The sequence below is a fragment of the Triturus cristatus genome, chromosome 4_1, assembly GCF_964204655.1.
Source record: "Triturus cristatus chromosome 4_1, aTriCri1.1, whole genome shotgun sequence".
NCBI classification, from domain to species: Eukaryota; Metazoa; Chordata; class Amphibia; order Caudata; family Salamandridae; genus Triturus; species Triturus cristatus.
In genome coordinates, this window is record NC_140585.1 from 888,886,726 (window position 1) to 888,904,052 (window position 17,327).

Here is a 17,327-nt window from a genome sequence, read left to right on the forward strand (position 1 = left end):
TTACCCGATTTTTATGGGGTGCCGGGAGGCCGCGTCTGGCTCTCTCCACATGCAGGATTCCTTCATTTGACAGGGGCAGGAGCATGACGCACCTGTACCTCTACTATATAGCCACACGTTTGCTGGTGGTCCACGATTGGTTCAACGGGGGAGTTGTGTGAATTGGGATTTTCTTAAGTACAAGCCATGTTGTAAGGGGGACCCGTCCCGATCCGGCTGACAGACGTGACGCGTTCGGTATTCCTGGCTTGGCGGGCTTCACTGCGCCATACCGGCTGGACCGGCAAATTGACCCAATGCACCCCTCTCTGGCATGGGGCTTGGCTCCGGGAGGTGAGTGGTCTGCCTGGGATCAGATCCTGGGATCTCATAGGCACAACACAGCTTGGGGACGTCTGGGCGGGGGGCCACATGCTTTCCTTGCAAGATATGCGCAACGGATATTCCCTACACCCATCCCAATTCTACAAATATTTACAGTTAAGACACGCCCTCCACACACACACACATCACAGAGGACGCTCGGCTCCCGGAGTACAGCCCCATGTAGGCCCAGACGTTATTGGGGGACTTGGGCAGGCATTTCCCATATATACCGCACCTTAATTAACAATACTCCCACCTCCTTGGACAAACTGAAGGACCAATGGACAGACTGGGTGGGGCCCCTGGGCGAAATGGACTGGCGCGATACCACTTACCTCACTCCGGTACCCCTTCACCGAGCGGGTTTACTCTGACGCGTCTTGCGCTAGGTGCGGCCAGGCCCCAGCAGATTTTTTCCACGTGGTCTGGACCTGTCCCCGGCTGGCAAATTTTTGGAGAGCCATTGAAGAGGAACTTATGGAGGTCTTGGGGTGGACAGTTCCTCACGATCCACAGCACTCACTACTGGGGATAACAGATGGGCTAGATAGGTCCCGGAACGACAAGACCTTCTTTAACACAGCTATGATAGTTGCCAAGCATGACATAGTGACAGCATGGATTTGTCCAGCTCCACCAGCCCTGGGAAAGTGGCGCAAGGGAGTGGACTGGTGCGCGATACAAGAGAAAGCTCTATACACGGCACGCGGATGCCCCAAGAAATACCGGAGGGTGTGGGGCAAATGGATGGGCGCTGTTGAAGAAAGCGCATGATACTCTAACTCTTTCTGTGGTTGTACGCCCCACGGGGTGCAGAACCGGGTCATATAGACTTTGATGATGTAACTGAATATCTACTACCCTTGATTTTGCTGATTTGTTTGAGTGCGTTGACTTTCAATAAAACTTGGATATCAAAAAAAAAAGTTGCAAACAGCCGATTAAACCTTAAATATGTTATTAATGCCTTGTAACCAATAGACAAGTGGAAAGGGGAGTGCTGACTCAATCTAGGTAAGGAGTCTTTAAACCCTTATATCAACTGAGATGCAGGAGTTCCCAAATGAAAATCGTTTAGTATGCTCCAAAGGACACCAAATTCCTTTTCCTCAACTCAATTTAAGATACAACTTCTTCAGCACAGCAACTCTGGCTGTGGGTCTGGTGTGCAGCTTCTTAAAGTTACGGACCCAGGTCTAATGTTTTTGCTGCCTTTTTGGTCATGGAAGATACCTCCAGTATTGTTACTCAAATGTGGGGATGTTTTTCTCTGTAGTCTCTAGCCAGGACAGCACACCCTCCATTCTTTCCTATTGAGGTAATTTCCTCATTTTGAATGTGTAACTTTTTGTGCAGGATCTGCAAAGGCTCGTCACCTGTTAATTTCACTTTGAAAGTCTCCCATTAACGTGCTCGGCAATTTACTGAACTTTACTACGCTTAAAGCAGAGCTCCTGCAACAACAAAGGACATCAACGCCAATAGTGTCCCTTGTATTGTGTTAGTCATATACACAATTGAACCTTACTATGTATATGGAATTCATACGAAAGACCAGTAGAAACAGGCCCTTAGTACGACAATGAGTGCCTTCAAAGGTGGTTGGGGGGAAAACCACCTGCTCCCTTTTGGTCCCATTAAGAGCCCACCAATCCACCTGCCTGCATATATTTAAAGCTCATCTGTGCTTTCCAAAAAATGCTATTTTGCTATTAATTTTGAACAAAGGAACATATATTATCCTTTATGATAAAGGGAACATGTATGCATGAAGGTAATCCTTGATGGGGAAAAACACCTCTTCCTAGTAAAGAAATTGAGATTAAGATGCTAGCACTCTGGAATGAACACCCAATTACAATAGTACAAGAAGCACACATCCCAAGGCTGATAGGTAATCACTTTAAGTAAGACAGTACTCCGCTTTGGCTTGCCAATTCTTTGCCTTTTCCCAACGGATTACAGTAGGTCAGGGTAAATGCTCACCCCATACCAAGCTTCCACAATGTTCGATTCTGGATATGAAGTCTAATGCAGTAATTTCAAGGATGGATGAGGATCATTTGTTAATTGACATTACTGAGGAGCATATCATCACCAACCATGTTGTGAACAGCATTCTGTGGCTACAAATGAAAATGTTTCTTAGATTCAGTCATGTTCTTTCTCATGGATATTGTCCTTCTTGCAGATTCCTTAAGGGAACCACCCCAGATTCAAGGCTGGGTCTGGAAAACAAAATTGCAGTGCCTCCCCTCCGGCACCTTGTGGTTCTCAATTTTTACCCTTACTGAATCGAGTCTCACAACCTTTCCTCTTCCTTAGGTAAGTGAGGAGGAGGATAAAATATTGGCAAAGACATAAGCAAGAAGAAACTCCAACCTCTGGCAAAAAAAAAAGAAGACTACACCCTCAAGCTCACCTTATTTTCAGAAAAAAAAACAGTTTGAGGGGGAGAAGAAGATAAAGTGTGCAACTCACATACTCCTTCGGGTCAAAGTAGCAACCACAAATGCTTTCTTGAACGATGACTTTAAATTACACAAATTAAGAAGCTCAAATGCTGGCCCGTTAAATATGTTAGAATTAAATTTAGATCTCATTCCGGCACACTAAAAGGAACCATAGGGAACCTTAAGTAGGAAACCTTTCAAGAAACACAAAACTAGTGGTGACTTAAACAACAACCTGTGATCAAGGGAAACAACAGACAGAAATCACAGTCAAATAACCGGTCACATGTATTCAAAGATAGCCTTATTCAGGCCAAGAATCTCCCAATTGCAAAATATGAACTAACTCGCATTACAAAGGATCTAACCCTTTCTTAGCAATCATTTTGAAAAACATAACTGGACTACATAGCTCTGCTTGAAAGCTTTTAGCAGCTAACAAAGCATTCAGACCTTCCACAGAAAAACTCAAAAGTACTAACCTCTCAAGCTCCTGGTTAGAAGATTCAGTGACTGGATTGTTGGATGAACCACTTGAACTTCCGATGAGACAACAGGCCCTTTTGAAAGAAGAGGTCACAGATCCTAACAATTCAGCTTCACCAGATTCACATACCATGGACGCCAACTCCAATCTGGACAAGAAGCTTGTTAGAACGCATCTTCTTCACCACCCTTTGCAACAAAAGTGTCACAAATGCATAACCTACATCAAATTCTCACTACATCAACACTACATTCCCTAAAAAAAACCACCCTCTTTGGGAATGCTATCACACAATGAAGCTGAAAGTGACACTTTAGCAGCAGTCATACTTTCAAGTGTGACAGCAAAATAAGACTCGAGATGTATCCAAGCACTGGCCTTCTGTAAATCTTGAAGAAATCCTTTATTAGTATGACAAAGAGGAAACAAACTTTCAGCCTCACTAAACCATTCTCATCTTCACTGGAGCATGCCTTCTTTAAAGCCAAGGTATCAGTCAGAGCCAAACAAATTGCAAAATTCCTTGAAGACTTCACAAGGTCACTTGAGGTATTTAAGAAAATTAATCCTCCAAGTAATTCCCAGACTTAGCTTTCGCTGCCTTTATACTAGACGAAGTCATTGGATTCTTCAATTCTACCGATGTTGAGCAAGACATAGCACCCAGACCGGATCCAGACACGGATAGCATCAAAGGCTTCAACTCTTTTGAAGCAGACTTCTTAGCGTCTGAAGTGGAGATCGAATAAACTGACCTCAGATGGAGTCTGCTTGATGCAATCTGTTCAACCCTAATGGCTGCAAAAGGCTCACTAGAGGGTTGCTGTTTGGCAAAAGTAGCCAACATTGCATCTATAAAAGTATCCAAATGAGAGACGAATCTCGCTTCAGACTACAGCTGTAGCCTGAATGGATGGTCTCTGGGGAAGATGCTGCAGACACCTCCATGATAGCATATTTCTTTCGGTGACTCCTGAGAGAAGGGGAGGATGATCTTTTTTGCTTTTGATATTTCTTGTGCCTCTTCTCTTTAGACCAACCCCCGTGAAGCAGATCTAAATTTTGATATGGCAGCCATAGGCTAAATCAGAGCACAAAGGTCAAGCGTTGCTGAATCACCCAGCTAGCTGAGACGCTTATCACGAGGATCTGAAATTACATGGGACATTAGACTCCGGCAACAGGAACCTGGCTTGCAATGAGAGGACCTCAGAGGAAAAAGTTTCAATTTACTTTAATACAGGAATTAGAAGTATTTTTTTCACGTAAACAAAATCCACTAAAGACACCTGAAACAAATGGAACTGGCATCACCAATGCTGCTGTATTCAAGGTAGTTGTGAATCAACTAGGGGGTCTCACTGATCCGCGATGAAGCCGTTGAGTCTCGCTTGATACTGAAGCAGAGGTACCACTATGCAGTTTTTCTTTAGATCCAACCTGGCATTGTTCGCATAAGAAAGCTGCAGGAAGTATGGTGGCAATAATATTTTTTTTTAACTTCGCTACAGTTATAAGATAAACATTTAGCCCCTAATCATGATTCGGGCAGTCCTCGGACGCGAGACTCGTGGTGGTGGCGGTTCTCCTACCCCCATATTACGTTCCTGGCAGCCGTGCTGCCCTGGGACCACCGCTGCCAGGGAACTGCTGTTCTCTGGCCGTGGCACGGTGCTCTTGAGGCAGTAATATGCTTGGCAGGACTGCTGCGGTCTCGCCAAACATATTTAGACTTTCCTCACCACCACGGATCTCATGGAGGTCTTTCCTCCATGAAAACAGTGGCGGTGAGGAAAGAAGAGGCCCCACAGGGACCTCTTATGCCTCACTTCATAGGGGGCACAGCTCCAGCACACCCTTTTATAGGCATCGCCGTGGAAACACCAACGAATCCCCCCGCCCCGCAGGACCAAAAAAACCACATAATACGGCAGGTGGTTCTCACGTCGGTTTGGCGGTGAGGTGGCAGTGGGGCAGTTCAGCCGCTATTCCCCCAAAATCAGCTGCTTAATGTTTAAGTATAACTACATACAGCTGATTACTGAAAATTATGTATTTCAAGTATCCATAGAGATAAAAGCTGGTAGATGCCAATGGTATTTCTGGATATGGATACGGAAGAAAGACTCCCTCTGCAAGGCTGGCATTTTCTTTCAATAAAAAAACCTATTCATTGAATAATATTCAAGGAAATACAATGTGAAATGGAAATGAAAACATATGAAACATGCTTAAAACTAAACGAGCTGATTTCTTTTCATAGAAGATCAACCGGATTCAATATCCTATTTGTATCAGAAACGGTTACACACTGACCAAGCAACTGCACAGCACACAGATCTGTGGACCATTAAAATAAAGAAGGGAGTAAATTGATGTTAAAAGACAATGGAGCCCTATGAATCAAAAGATTTATGAACGGATTAACAGTAGGATATTACTGATATGGCTTCTTAAGAAAGCATCTGATATTAATATGATCCACATTAGAAATGGCAGAGGAGGTAAAAAGGCATGCAGCCTGTCTGATGTACTAAAATCATGGAGGCTACAACAAAGTTAAATATCTGCCTTCCCTAAAACAAATATTATGTTAATAGACTGCCATATTACGCTGAAGGAGTAGATCGCCATAAAGGAGACTGCTAAAAACACGAACAGGGTAAGGAATTACAAGCTCCAGGCCCTGTGGTTTAACTGACAAAATCATCGAGTAAAGCTGCGAGTCTACTCTTGGCAACTATGCACTCAACAATAATATTATATTGAGGATTGTTAAGGGTGTCCTACCTCACATTACTTATTTGGTCTTGCAACACAAATATATTGCAATACACTTTAGACACTCAAAAATGTTTATACATTGATAACTGTCTGTTCATTCTTAGCTAGGTCTGTCCCAATTGCAACTAACGCCTGGGCATCCTTGAAGTACTTCCTAAAATGGCAATATTACAGATTACCAATGAAAACATTCAAAATATTGTACTGCAAAGGACTTGAAGACTGACTAAGCAAATATAATTTATGATAAGCACAACTGTATATCTGGGAAAAAGTAAGTGTGTTCACAAACTTTACTGAAAAGGACAGCTCACAAAGGACTTGGTTGATTTAATGGGTTGTACCAAAAGCATGGTTTATTGTATTTGATCACTTGGTTATTTAACTTGTATAGGACAATTAATTCTTCAGACAACGTTTTAGCTGCACCAGCCATTGAAAAAGGAGAGGGACGCAGCTGCTAAATCTCAGTCACTAGAGGCTTTATTTTCAATTGCTTACATAATACATGTCAGGATAATTGTGAATAACAGATAAAGATGGATATAGATATTTTTCAAGACAAGCCTTGCAAGCATTAATTTGGTTGGAATACCACAGTTTAATATGCAAATATGCCCAACCTTTGAAAATATTTTTCAGACATTACACTAGAAACTGTCACTTTCAGGTTCCCATTTCCTTTGTTACTGCAAGTAAAGTAAAGGCCAAGAAATCCATAAAATGCGTAGTGCAGGCTAATGATTTTTATGGGGGTTGCAAACAGCTGGGTTAGTTGGTAAGAACGTTTTATATCATGCGGGCAAATTCATGAAAAACAACAAAAAAAAAAAGACAGTGCGATTCTGCCCTACATGCACACTGATCAGGTATTTGAAGACAAAGTCTGTAATTTTAGAAAGTTAATTATTATTTTTTTAATTGGCCAGTGGTTGTGAAAATGTCCAACGAAATAAGTTACACAAAACCTCAGATTATAACTCGTAGCCCACTTCTTTCATATAGTACAGTATCTACTGTCACCATAGGGTGGTACACCTTTGCCCTCAAATTCCAACTATTGTTTTTTCTCTGCCTGCCTAGTGTTGTAGAGCCACCACTGATGTTTAATAAAATTGGTCAGCATGTAGTAGGAGTAATCCAACATAGGGATTCTACCATGTATTATGTGAATATATATGCACCCATGTGTGTGCTGCTATTTTTATTTGAAGTGTTTAGTCATACGTGAAAAATGGTGCAAAAGGATCAGAGCTCCTGCTCTCAATTTGTGGGAAGGGCAATGTTTCAAACAATTGTAAAATACCCCTCACACGCTGAAACCCGATTCAGTGTCATGCTTCATCATTGGGGTCTTCCCGCCCCTCTACAGGACGGGGCGTGCTACGACTTACGTAGACGCAGGAGCACTTTATTCAGTGATTGGGGAGTATGTGTAGTGCGTGGGATCTTGAAAAGAAAATGTGAGATGGTTAAAAATTCTCTGGCTAGTGGAACGAAAATACTTTGTCTTCCCTGGCTGAGAATAGTAAAAGTGGGGAGGTGTAGATGGTGGACTATAATGAGTCACCTCCTACAAGGTCGACATGTTTCAGAAGCCATCCCCTTGGCTTTCTTCCTCAGGACCAAAAAAACGATCCCTGTTACACCTCAATGGGTGATAGATTAAATGTACATATGCCTGATTGTCACAAACACTGCCCTTTGTTCCCGGTTATGGGAGTAGAAAAATATACCACTTGTATATCTTAAGAACCTGAAAAGAAAATTATTTTGGATAAATCATGGCTTTCATCATTTATCTTTATCTATTCACATCACCATCACGTGGAAAGTTTCAAGCTTTTTTGTGATACATTTCTCTTGTGCAACTCTGTTGTAGGTAATGGTACCATTTGGTAAATATCCTCTACTCATACATCATCTGAAAGAACACTCCTTGTGATTTCTAGTGCCCAGTATCTCATTTACTCAACATTCTATCATACATATGTATCTCCTAGCAAGATACATCGTAGGTTATTTTAAAAGAACAGAAGGAAAAACAAGGTTTTAACGCCAGGGTGGTTTTTAAACAAACAAGCGTGGTCTCTTTGGTTTTTTTAAGGACATGCCATTGTCCTACTTACATGCTGGAAGGAGCGCGATCACCAAAGGAAGTACCTTTAAAAACCACCCTGGCGTTAAAACCTCGTTTTCCCTTCTGTTCTTCTAAAATACCCCCAGTGTCTATTTGAAGGCGACCTACACCGCTCGTGTGAGCTCATGGAGCGATAACGATAAAATTCTAAAGTATGTATTATGGCACGTCCTTTTGAGAGCATGAATACCATATATTTTTTTTAAACAAAAAGACACACCGTGAGATCACAGTTTAAAAAGGACGAGTGCACAGACTTTTGCCAAACATCTCCAATTTTTTCCAAGGCCTGTCATGGGAGTACGAATGCAAGTGCTCGTTTGCTGTGATCATTAATCTGTAACCTTTTGGGGCACAATCAGAGTGTACATATACTTCCTTTTTGTATGAATGTATTGTAACATACGATGTATCTTGCTAGGAGATACATATGTATGATAGAATGTTGAGTAAATGTGATACTGGGCACTAGAAATCATAAGGAGTGCTCTTTCAGATGATTTAGGAGTAGAGGATATTTACCAAATGGTACCATTACCTACAACAGAGTCGCACAAGAGAAATGTATCACAAAAAAGCTTAAAACTTTCCATGTGATGGTGATGTGAATAGATAAAGATAAATGATGAAAGCCATGATTTATCCAAAATAATTTTCTTTTCAGGTTCTTAAGATATACAAGTGGTATATTATTTCTACTCCCATAACAGGAAACAAAGGACAGTGTTTGTGACTATCAGGCATATGTACATTTATTCTATCACCCATTGAGGTGTAACAGGGATCGGTTTTTTGGTCCTGAGGAAGAAAGCCAAGGGGATGGCTTCTGAAACAGGTTGATCTTGTAGGAGGTGACTCATTATAGTACACCATCTACACCTCCCCACTTTTACTATTCTCAGCCAGGGAAGAAAGTATTTTCGTTCCACTAGCCAGAGAATTTTTAGCCATCTCACATTTTCTTTTCAAGATCCCACGCACTACACATACTCACCAATCACTGAATAAAGTGCTCCTGCGTAAGTCGTAGCACGTCCTGTAGAGGGGCGGGAAGACCCCAATGATGAAGCATGACACTGAATCAGGTTTCAGCGTGAGGGGTATTTTACAATTTTTAGAAACATTGCCCTTCCCACAAATTGAGAGAAGGAGCTCTGATCCTTTCGCACCATTTTTCACGTATGACTAAACACTTCAAATAAAAATAAAAATAGCAGCACACACATGGGTGCATATATATTCACATAATACATGGTAGAATCCATATGTTGGATAACAGTATCAAGAGGAGGACGATTTCTACCATTTTCCTCTTCACTCCCTCCTTTGATTTTTTGATGATTGTTGTAGGAGTAAGCCAGTCCAATATCTAAAGTAGTGGATTCCAATGAGAGAAGAACACATACCCATCAAGGATGGACTCCCTGCAACAGTAGAGGTTGTCAAACTTTTGTTTGGTGACGGAGTCATTCACATTCATCGCAGGCACACACAATTTCCCAGCCTTGGATAACTGGTACAACCTGTAAGGGAACGAGAAAAGAGATTAAAGAAACCATTGCATTCCTTGGCTTAACTATCATCTCTACCTTTCTGAGTTATAAATAGTTTACCTCACACCAAAAAAGGAAAGTAGAAATATTGAGGAATTTAAAGGGCTTTGTAAGAGATTCCTCTACTTAATACTTAAATTGCAGTATAGCACTGCAACTCCGAAACAATGCTCATGACCAAGTCAACTAAATAGTGCAGTCATGTTCAAAGCTGAAACATCAAACATAGCCCAGTTCTTCCCAGTGCTCATCATTTGGTGCACATCAACCAAGCTTTCACGTTGGAAAATAAAAATGCCATTGTCCCAGAGTGCAACCTGGCACATTCTAGGCAGTCATAATCATATGGAGGGAAGAGTAAGATCTAATATCGCCGAGGAAGTGTTTCTTAACTACTGAGAACGGTCATCAGTTGAGAAAGCTGTTGCTGGTGGGGCTGGTGTGCCCTGGAGAAGCTCCAAACCGTTCAATACGGTTGGAACTTTCACCAGGGAGGCCAGGCCCAGCGAGTGTGCTGTGTCATTTGGAGCTATTCTTGGAAGGAATCATTCTTCTCACCAAAGAGATATTCATCAAAGGAAATATCAATGAAGATCACATCCCTCAAGAAACCTGAGGAGCGCATTCAGGCCTAGCAGCTCAGGGGAACTACTGTGATCACAGACCTAAACAGTGTATCAGAGTATAAGCTACACTTCAGGATTTGTTTGGAGTCACCCAGGCCATCTATGACTAGATACAGAAATAGCCTTTTCATGATATCAGCTTTCATGATAACAGTCATTACTAGCTGAACCATAGTGACAAAGATGGCATATGGCTCTCCCTCTAGTTATGTATGGAATTTGTGATAAATCCTTCGGCTGTGCGGCCAGCTTACAATTGACTAGTGACACTTGCAGTAAGGCAAAATATTTCCGTGTGATAGGCAGTCATACGTCCATGACCAGCATGCTTAACATATTAATAGTGCAGAAAAATCTTCTTACAATACTATCTTCAATCATTGATTAAAAAACAGGTGTGTGCAGTACACATCTATATCTCAGTCCAGGAGGCCATAACGTTTTCCCAACCAGCAAAAACTGGCTCCAAGAGCATTTTGTTGAAGGGTAGGAATGACTTCGATACTGCAGAAGATGACAGCAAAAATTCAGCCAAAATGTTGACTTTGCCTCATTGGTGGGTAAAGATAATTTCCTGTAGTTTTCTGGAGCACCCAGGTGAACAAATTGACTTCATCCAAAGCGTTATGAATATCCCTTTGTGACGAACTATGGAGGAAATTAGCACTTTTAAGTCCAGGAAAATGGCCAGCATCTGTAATTTAAGAGGGAAGGACGTTACTAGCCTTCACGTTTTATCCTCCATACGGCCATAGTTTGTACCAGGCATGGCAGTTCGATTGAAGACGTTCCTGCATTCAAGCAAATCTTTGGGCTTTAGGGAGGTGCTTGGCTTTTATCTTTTGCCACCCGGTTAATGTTTGTTGAAGGTGTCAGTGGCTTGGAGGTCAGGGCCAAGGATGGCAAAACAGAATACACAGGTCTCAGCCCCTTGGAAGACGTATATCCTATGCGAGTGGGACGAGGTCAGAGCCTGCTACAGCTTATAGTCGGAAGGCATTGGAGTCACAACAATCACCAAAACCTATAGAACCTGCCCACTAATGTGGAGCGATTAAGAGGCTGCAACCTGAAAGGAAAGTTGCGGGCGCCATTTAGTTTCTCGGTTGGCCCAGGGAGGAGGGGGGTTGGGGTTTGGGAGGGGGGGGGGAGCAAAGTGAACAAGCATTGGCATAGTCAATAGGTCTCGCCTTTGGGACCTTATAAGTGTTTAGCCATGCAACAGTTGATGTTGTTGCACCAAGGCTATTGTGCTGGATAACAAAACACTTTTAAGGTCCCAAAGGCGAGACCTATTGGCTATGCCAATGCTTGTTTGTATTGTTCAAAATAAGAATTCCAACGGAATTCAATGGACAGTACCAGTAAGCAAAACCGGGTCAATGAAGCAATTTGTAAAAAAAATATTTTTTTCCCTTGCAAATTAGGAGATTTCCAAAAACCTAGCAACTAGGACTGCTAGAATTTTGAGGGAAATAGTTAACTTGCATCATCGTACTATGCATTGCTTACGATGCATTGTTATGGCATCTCTCAGCAATTGATAGTTCTTAACAGAGCAAACGAAACTGTGGGTATCTTCTGTATTATTATTTATTTGACATTCGCGATGTTTTGACGAGAAAATTGTGAATTAAAAAAAAATAATTATTTGTAATAAAAATTGTGCCCCTAGAGGGCACCAAGGTAAAAGAATTGTGAATTACAAACTAGACATAAATTCTGTTTCTCTGAGCTGCAGTGATCGGGGTTTAATTTTGAAACGTGCAATTTACGTCAAATGATGTGTGTTCTCACATATTTAAAACAGTGTTTTTAATTGTATAACAAAACCTCCAGTTCCGTGAACGTAAGTGAGTCTATAAAAGTACATCATAAATCCACAATTAACAGCAATAAAAAAAGCGGCCAACTGTCAAGTGATGTGTTTTCAAGATAACATTTTCCATTCCTTATGATCGTTCTCAAACCGAGCCTGTATTAAAGTAAATTGCTGCAAAGCACACAAACAAGATTTGTGCCGCTACTTTTGTTACCTCCCCGTGGGCAGGGGCGCAGTTTAGTCAGTGAGAATCAGGGGGATAAATCTCAAATTCCCTAACTAAACAAGCATTGGCCGCGCGCACCTCGCACTCAGAGTAAAAAAAAAAACAAACAAGGGGGTTGAGGAGCATAATTCACGCGCTGGGAGGCTCAATTAGCCAGGATTCACACGCTGCCATAAAGCTTACGAGGAGGGAGGGGGTAGTGAGAGCCGAGAGATAGAGAGAGAGGGGGGGGGGGGGTGGAGGAGCACTGTAAGGCTTAATGAGCCATTACAAAAGCCAGATGGCAGCTTTACATGCACATTCAAGCGCGCGTAACCGAAAGCTGGTGGCCGGCAACAGCCTTTGGAAGCACTTCGAAAAGCCACTGACTAAATGTCTTGCAGCGCATGCGCTGACTCAGTGAGACCTAAAAATAACATAAGGGGTCAGGAGAGAGGTATTCTGGCCCCACAGAACACAGAGGGTCACTGAGGGACCCCCCATGGGCAAATAATTGTCGAATTTAGTTTTTTGGGGTGGTGGGGCGAACCGCTGATCTGCAGATTTACAGTGGCGCTCAGCGCGGCCTCTGGTGTAAATCTGCGATGGTTCTGTAACCCAAGTGACAAAAAAAAAAAACACACCAAACACCCGAGGCGTAGCGGTGGTTAAATTAACATACGCTAACTATATATCACTTTATGTTTGGGGGAAAAAAAAAAAAGGTTACGGGGACGTTAGTTAGGCTGACGTTTTAGAACGTACGGTAACTTCATATGATTTTATGTTAAACAAAAACATAGAAATTCCCTGGATAAAAAGGATACAGGGACGTTAGTAAGACTGACGTTTTACTAGCACAAAACCATAGAAATTCAACAGGTATAGTTATACTTATCTGAAAAAACTATAACTTGTGACATTAGGTAACTTTAGGCCATGAGTTTTAGTGTCTTAACATAGGTATAACAGCTGAAATTCTATGGTTTGATGTGGGTAAAACATCAACCTGGGGAGTGAGCGAGCGTACCCACCCACCCCTGCCAATCACAGAGTGACTTTTTTTGATTTGCTGATAACTTTTGACCCTAAAGACTGATTTCCACTAACCCTGGCAATTTATCAAACTCAGTGGGCTAAGATAATGCATGGCAAATTTCTTGAAGATCCATCCAGGGGGGAGGAGGAGGAGGGGGAAGTTAAGGTGGGAGTGAAAAGGTGTATCATTTCCCAAAACAATCAACGGCTTTAAACCAAACTTGTTATGAATGTATAACGTTACTGAGAAAGAGTGCTTCTTTTCATATAAATCCGTCAAGTAGTTTTTTTATATATTTGTGTTTGAAAAAAGGTGCTTGTAAGTTTAAAGCCATTCCATATTCAACAAAGAGCACCACTGGCTTAGGTACAGGCTCAGGAGTAATCGAACAAGTTACTTACTTTCAGTTACACATTATCTGGTAGAGACACAGTCGAACCGCAGATTCCTTAACTTTTGAATTCTCCGCAGGAATCCGACTAGATCTGGAAATTTTTCAGCAGTACCTCTGCGCACCAGGGGATGGAGTCTTACAACTCCGTGATGTCGTCTACTCTGCTTGTGATGTCAGTGGATTCGAAAAGTCACCTCCGGCATTCCGCGCCACAACACGGAGTCACTATAGAACCTGGTTGTGCCAAAAAATATCAATGTATCTTTGAAACAATAACTAGAAAACAGAAATGGATGGTATAGCAATACCAAGTCAAAATCTACAAGGCAAGACCAAAAGGTTCGTTGAATCACACAACTACATGAAAGAGCGATTACTGGTGTATAAAACCTGTGCTGAAAAAGGGTAAACTCCTTACACCCAGACAAGATTTATAAGGAAAGAGCAAATGGTTTGACAAAGCACATAGATACTTGAAACACTGACCACTGGTGTATAAACCAGGGTTGTAAAACGAAATACATCTTACACTACAAATCATTCGCAGAGTGAGGAGGATGGGAAGGGCGTTAAGGAATCTGCAGCTAGACTATGTCTCTGCCTGATAATGCGTTACCAAAGGTAAGGAACTTGTTCTTCTGATAGACATAGCAGCAGATTCCTGAACTTTTAAATTAAATACCATAGCTATACCCAATCGGAGGAGGGTCTGCAAACTAATCGTACAAATGTTGTTAGAGAGAACCAGATTGTCGCAATTAACAGCATACCAGATGTACGTATGAATTAGATGATAAAGAGCATTAGCGTCTTTTAAAAACTGTGGCAAGGATCACAGGCAATGTAAATAACACCCTTTAGGCACGGAAAAAACCACACCCCAAGGGCAGCTGAATAATACTGTCAGAAGACAACAGTCAACAGTACATGACCTCTAAAAGAGCGAAATGAGCCTATGGACTAGAAGGGTCAAAGGCAATAACAAAAGCCCTGAAAACTACAGTTCCTTCACCAGTAAGGAAGTATTCAAAAGAACCTGTCCTAAGAAATCCAGAAAAAAGAGGCCCCAAAACTCATCCACATTTGAACTTAGATGAATAAACGCATTCATCGTAAAGTCGGGAAGACCAACCCAAGTACCAAAACTGATGCATATCAAAGTCTAGCCATGAAGAAAAAGTCATTAGATAAAATGACCGCTACATAGATACCTCAATGCATAGAACCCATAGAGACGGAAAGCTGGCAATTCATTCATTCCCCTCTCCTCCCCTCTCCCCTCTATCCCCTCCCCCCTCTCCCCCAAGGTACAGAGACGTTATAGTTAGGCTCAGGTGTCACTTGTACAAAACCAGGGAAATTCAGCTGTTATAGTTATTGAGCTAACTATAACTCAAGCCCACGCAATGCACTGCTTAGGACGTCAGATATTACATCACTCATGACATGGTCAGTGAGGTCACCTCAAATGACATCTCAAATGACAGTGAATTTCCAAGGGTTGTTTTAAATGCTAATTCCCAACTACAACATCCTTGTAACCTTTGTTTTTTTGCAGTGAACTTCTGTTTTTTTTTTTAACTTTTAGTCACGTTTGCAGAGTGTAAGGGAAAGGAGGCTGGGCCTCCGACCACCTCTCAGGAGTCCCACTAAATAGGACACACAGGAGGTACCAGGGGGGCTTCTTGGCCTCCAAGGTCCCTCAGAAGTAAAGTGGACTTCATCCCCCAACCAGAAGTGCACCACAAGCCACGTTTACAGAGTGGTGGAGAAAGTGGGTGTGGCCTCCAAATACCACATCCTGCTGTGTGTGACTTACTGGAAGTAGCAGGAGGGGTAGTTGGCCCACAGGACAGCCTTTGGAGCCTAAGTCCTCTCAGCTATCCCGCTGTCTGGGACAACTACTGTGCCAGGAGGTAAATTTGCAGAGTGGTGGTGAAGGAGGCGTGGTCTCTGGCAACTTGCCAGAGTTTTTTTTCTATATTTTTTATTTTAAGGAAAGGGGGCTGCATGGCTCCGCCTTCCCTGGGGCATTTTCGGCCCCAGGGACCCCACCTCTCAAGACCAGGTTTTTTTTTTTCCCCAATGGGTGTGGGGGGCCGTGTGGCACCCCTCACCGGGCTGATTTCAGCCCTGGAGACCTCATCCCCCGACCTTTAACAGATTGGAGGGGCTGCACGGCCCATCTCCCTGGGCCGAATTGGGCCCCAGGGACCCCATCCCCTGGGGCCTGCCCAATTAGAGTGGGTGTCTCCAGAGCACCCACTCACCAACGGGACCATGGGGGAAGCCTGAAGGCGCCCGCGCTCCCTTCCAGCACCCTGCGGGAGCTGGCATGGCTTTGGGATCCAGGGAACTGCTGACATGCAGCTCCCTGGGTCCCAAAGCAATGCTGTTTCCCTGCTTTCTGAATATAAAGATATCTGAACCCTAAAAGGATAACTCAAGCTATAGATGCTTTTTATTATATTTAAAAAAATGTATTCCGGAGTCTCTGCACACAGATGGGAATATTCTATGTTTATAACTATAAGCAAAGATTCTACAATGTAGACAAGCTTTGACGAGGTACTGAATAACGAGATTTGATCCCAGAGCGCCAGTTGGTGCCTTATATGTATCAATGTTGTCACATCCAGGGCAGGTAAAAGTTGGCAGTGTTGGAGAACTACTGCTGGGGAAAAAGTATCCAGATCCTGTCAGGCACCTGGAGGATACTTATGAGGTGAGGAATTTGCAGGAGGGAGTATCCATCAAAAATTAAGATAAGACTGTTCAACAATGACTATGTACGGTGTGCTTGGGTTAGCGTGCAACTGAACTTCTATTCTTTTCTAATAACCAGAATAAATGGGGGTGCACTGACCTGCCTGCAGTGTTGGTGGTTTTTACTTGTTTTTAGCAAAACAAAATACAAGCATAACATCAGAATATGTGAACATTATACAATGATTAAGACATCCATCCAGTCATGTATATAATAACACACCACTAAACTAAATCACTGCTGCTTCAGAGTAGCACTCAAAATCAAAATTCCCAGGCTGCTGTTTTAGGAAAATTCTGTATGATTTCCAAAGGTCTCTCTGGTAGGCCTAAGGATGTATAATATCACTATACTCACCCATCACTGTATTACAGTATACTAAATCCTGCATACATATTGCATGTGTAGGAGCTTTGGGACACATCCATTGCATTGTCGTCCATCTCTAGAAAGAGCAGACATATCCTGTATGCTTCCTTAGGTACAGCATAAGTCAGCACACGAAGGCAACTATTGGGCATGGAGCGATGATTAACTCTACCATTGTACTCAAAGAATTAAATATTCCTTTCCAATATACTAACATCACGGTACCTGACCACAGGATGTGGCGGAAAACCACATTTGTTACTTTACACTTATTACATTCTACAATATTTCCTAGAGAAAACTTGGCTATGAGCTTCGGGTT

The 17,327-nt window shown here is 42.4% G+C and overlaps 1 protein-coding gene across 4 annotated transcripts in view; it reads right to left on the reverse strand.

Annotated features, from left to right (window-relative positions):
• The window catches only part of AHCYL2 (adenosylhomocysteinase like 2), a 469,222-nt gene that overhangs the window by 137,222 nt on the left and 314,673 nt on the right, over window positions 1-17,327 (reverse strand). For all 4 annotated transcript variants that reach the window (XM_085653637.1, XM_085653638.1, XM_085653639.1 and 1 more), the window contains exon 8: window positions 9,637-9,753. In XM_085653637.1, the coding sequence (XP_085509763.1) occupies window positions 9,637-9,753 (117 nt within the window). The remainder of the gene's footprint in view (window positions 1-9,636; window positions 9,754-17,327) is intronic.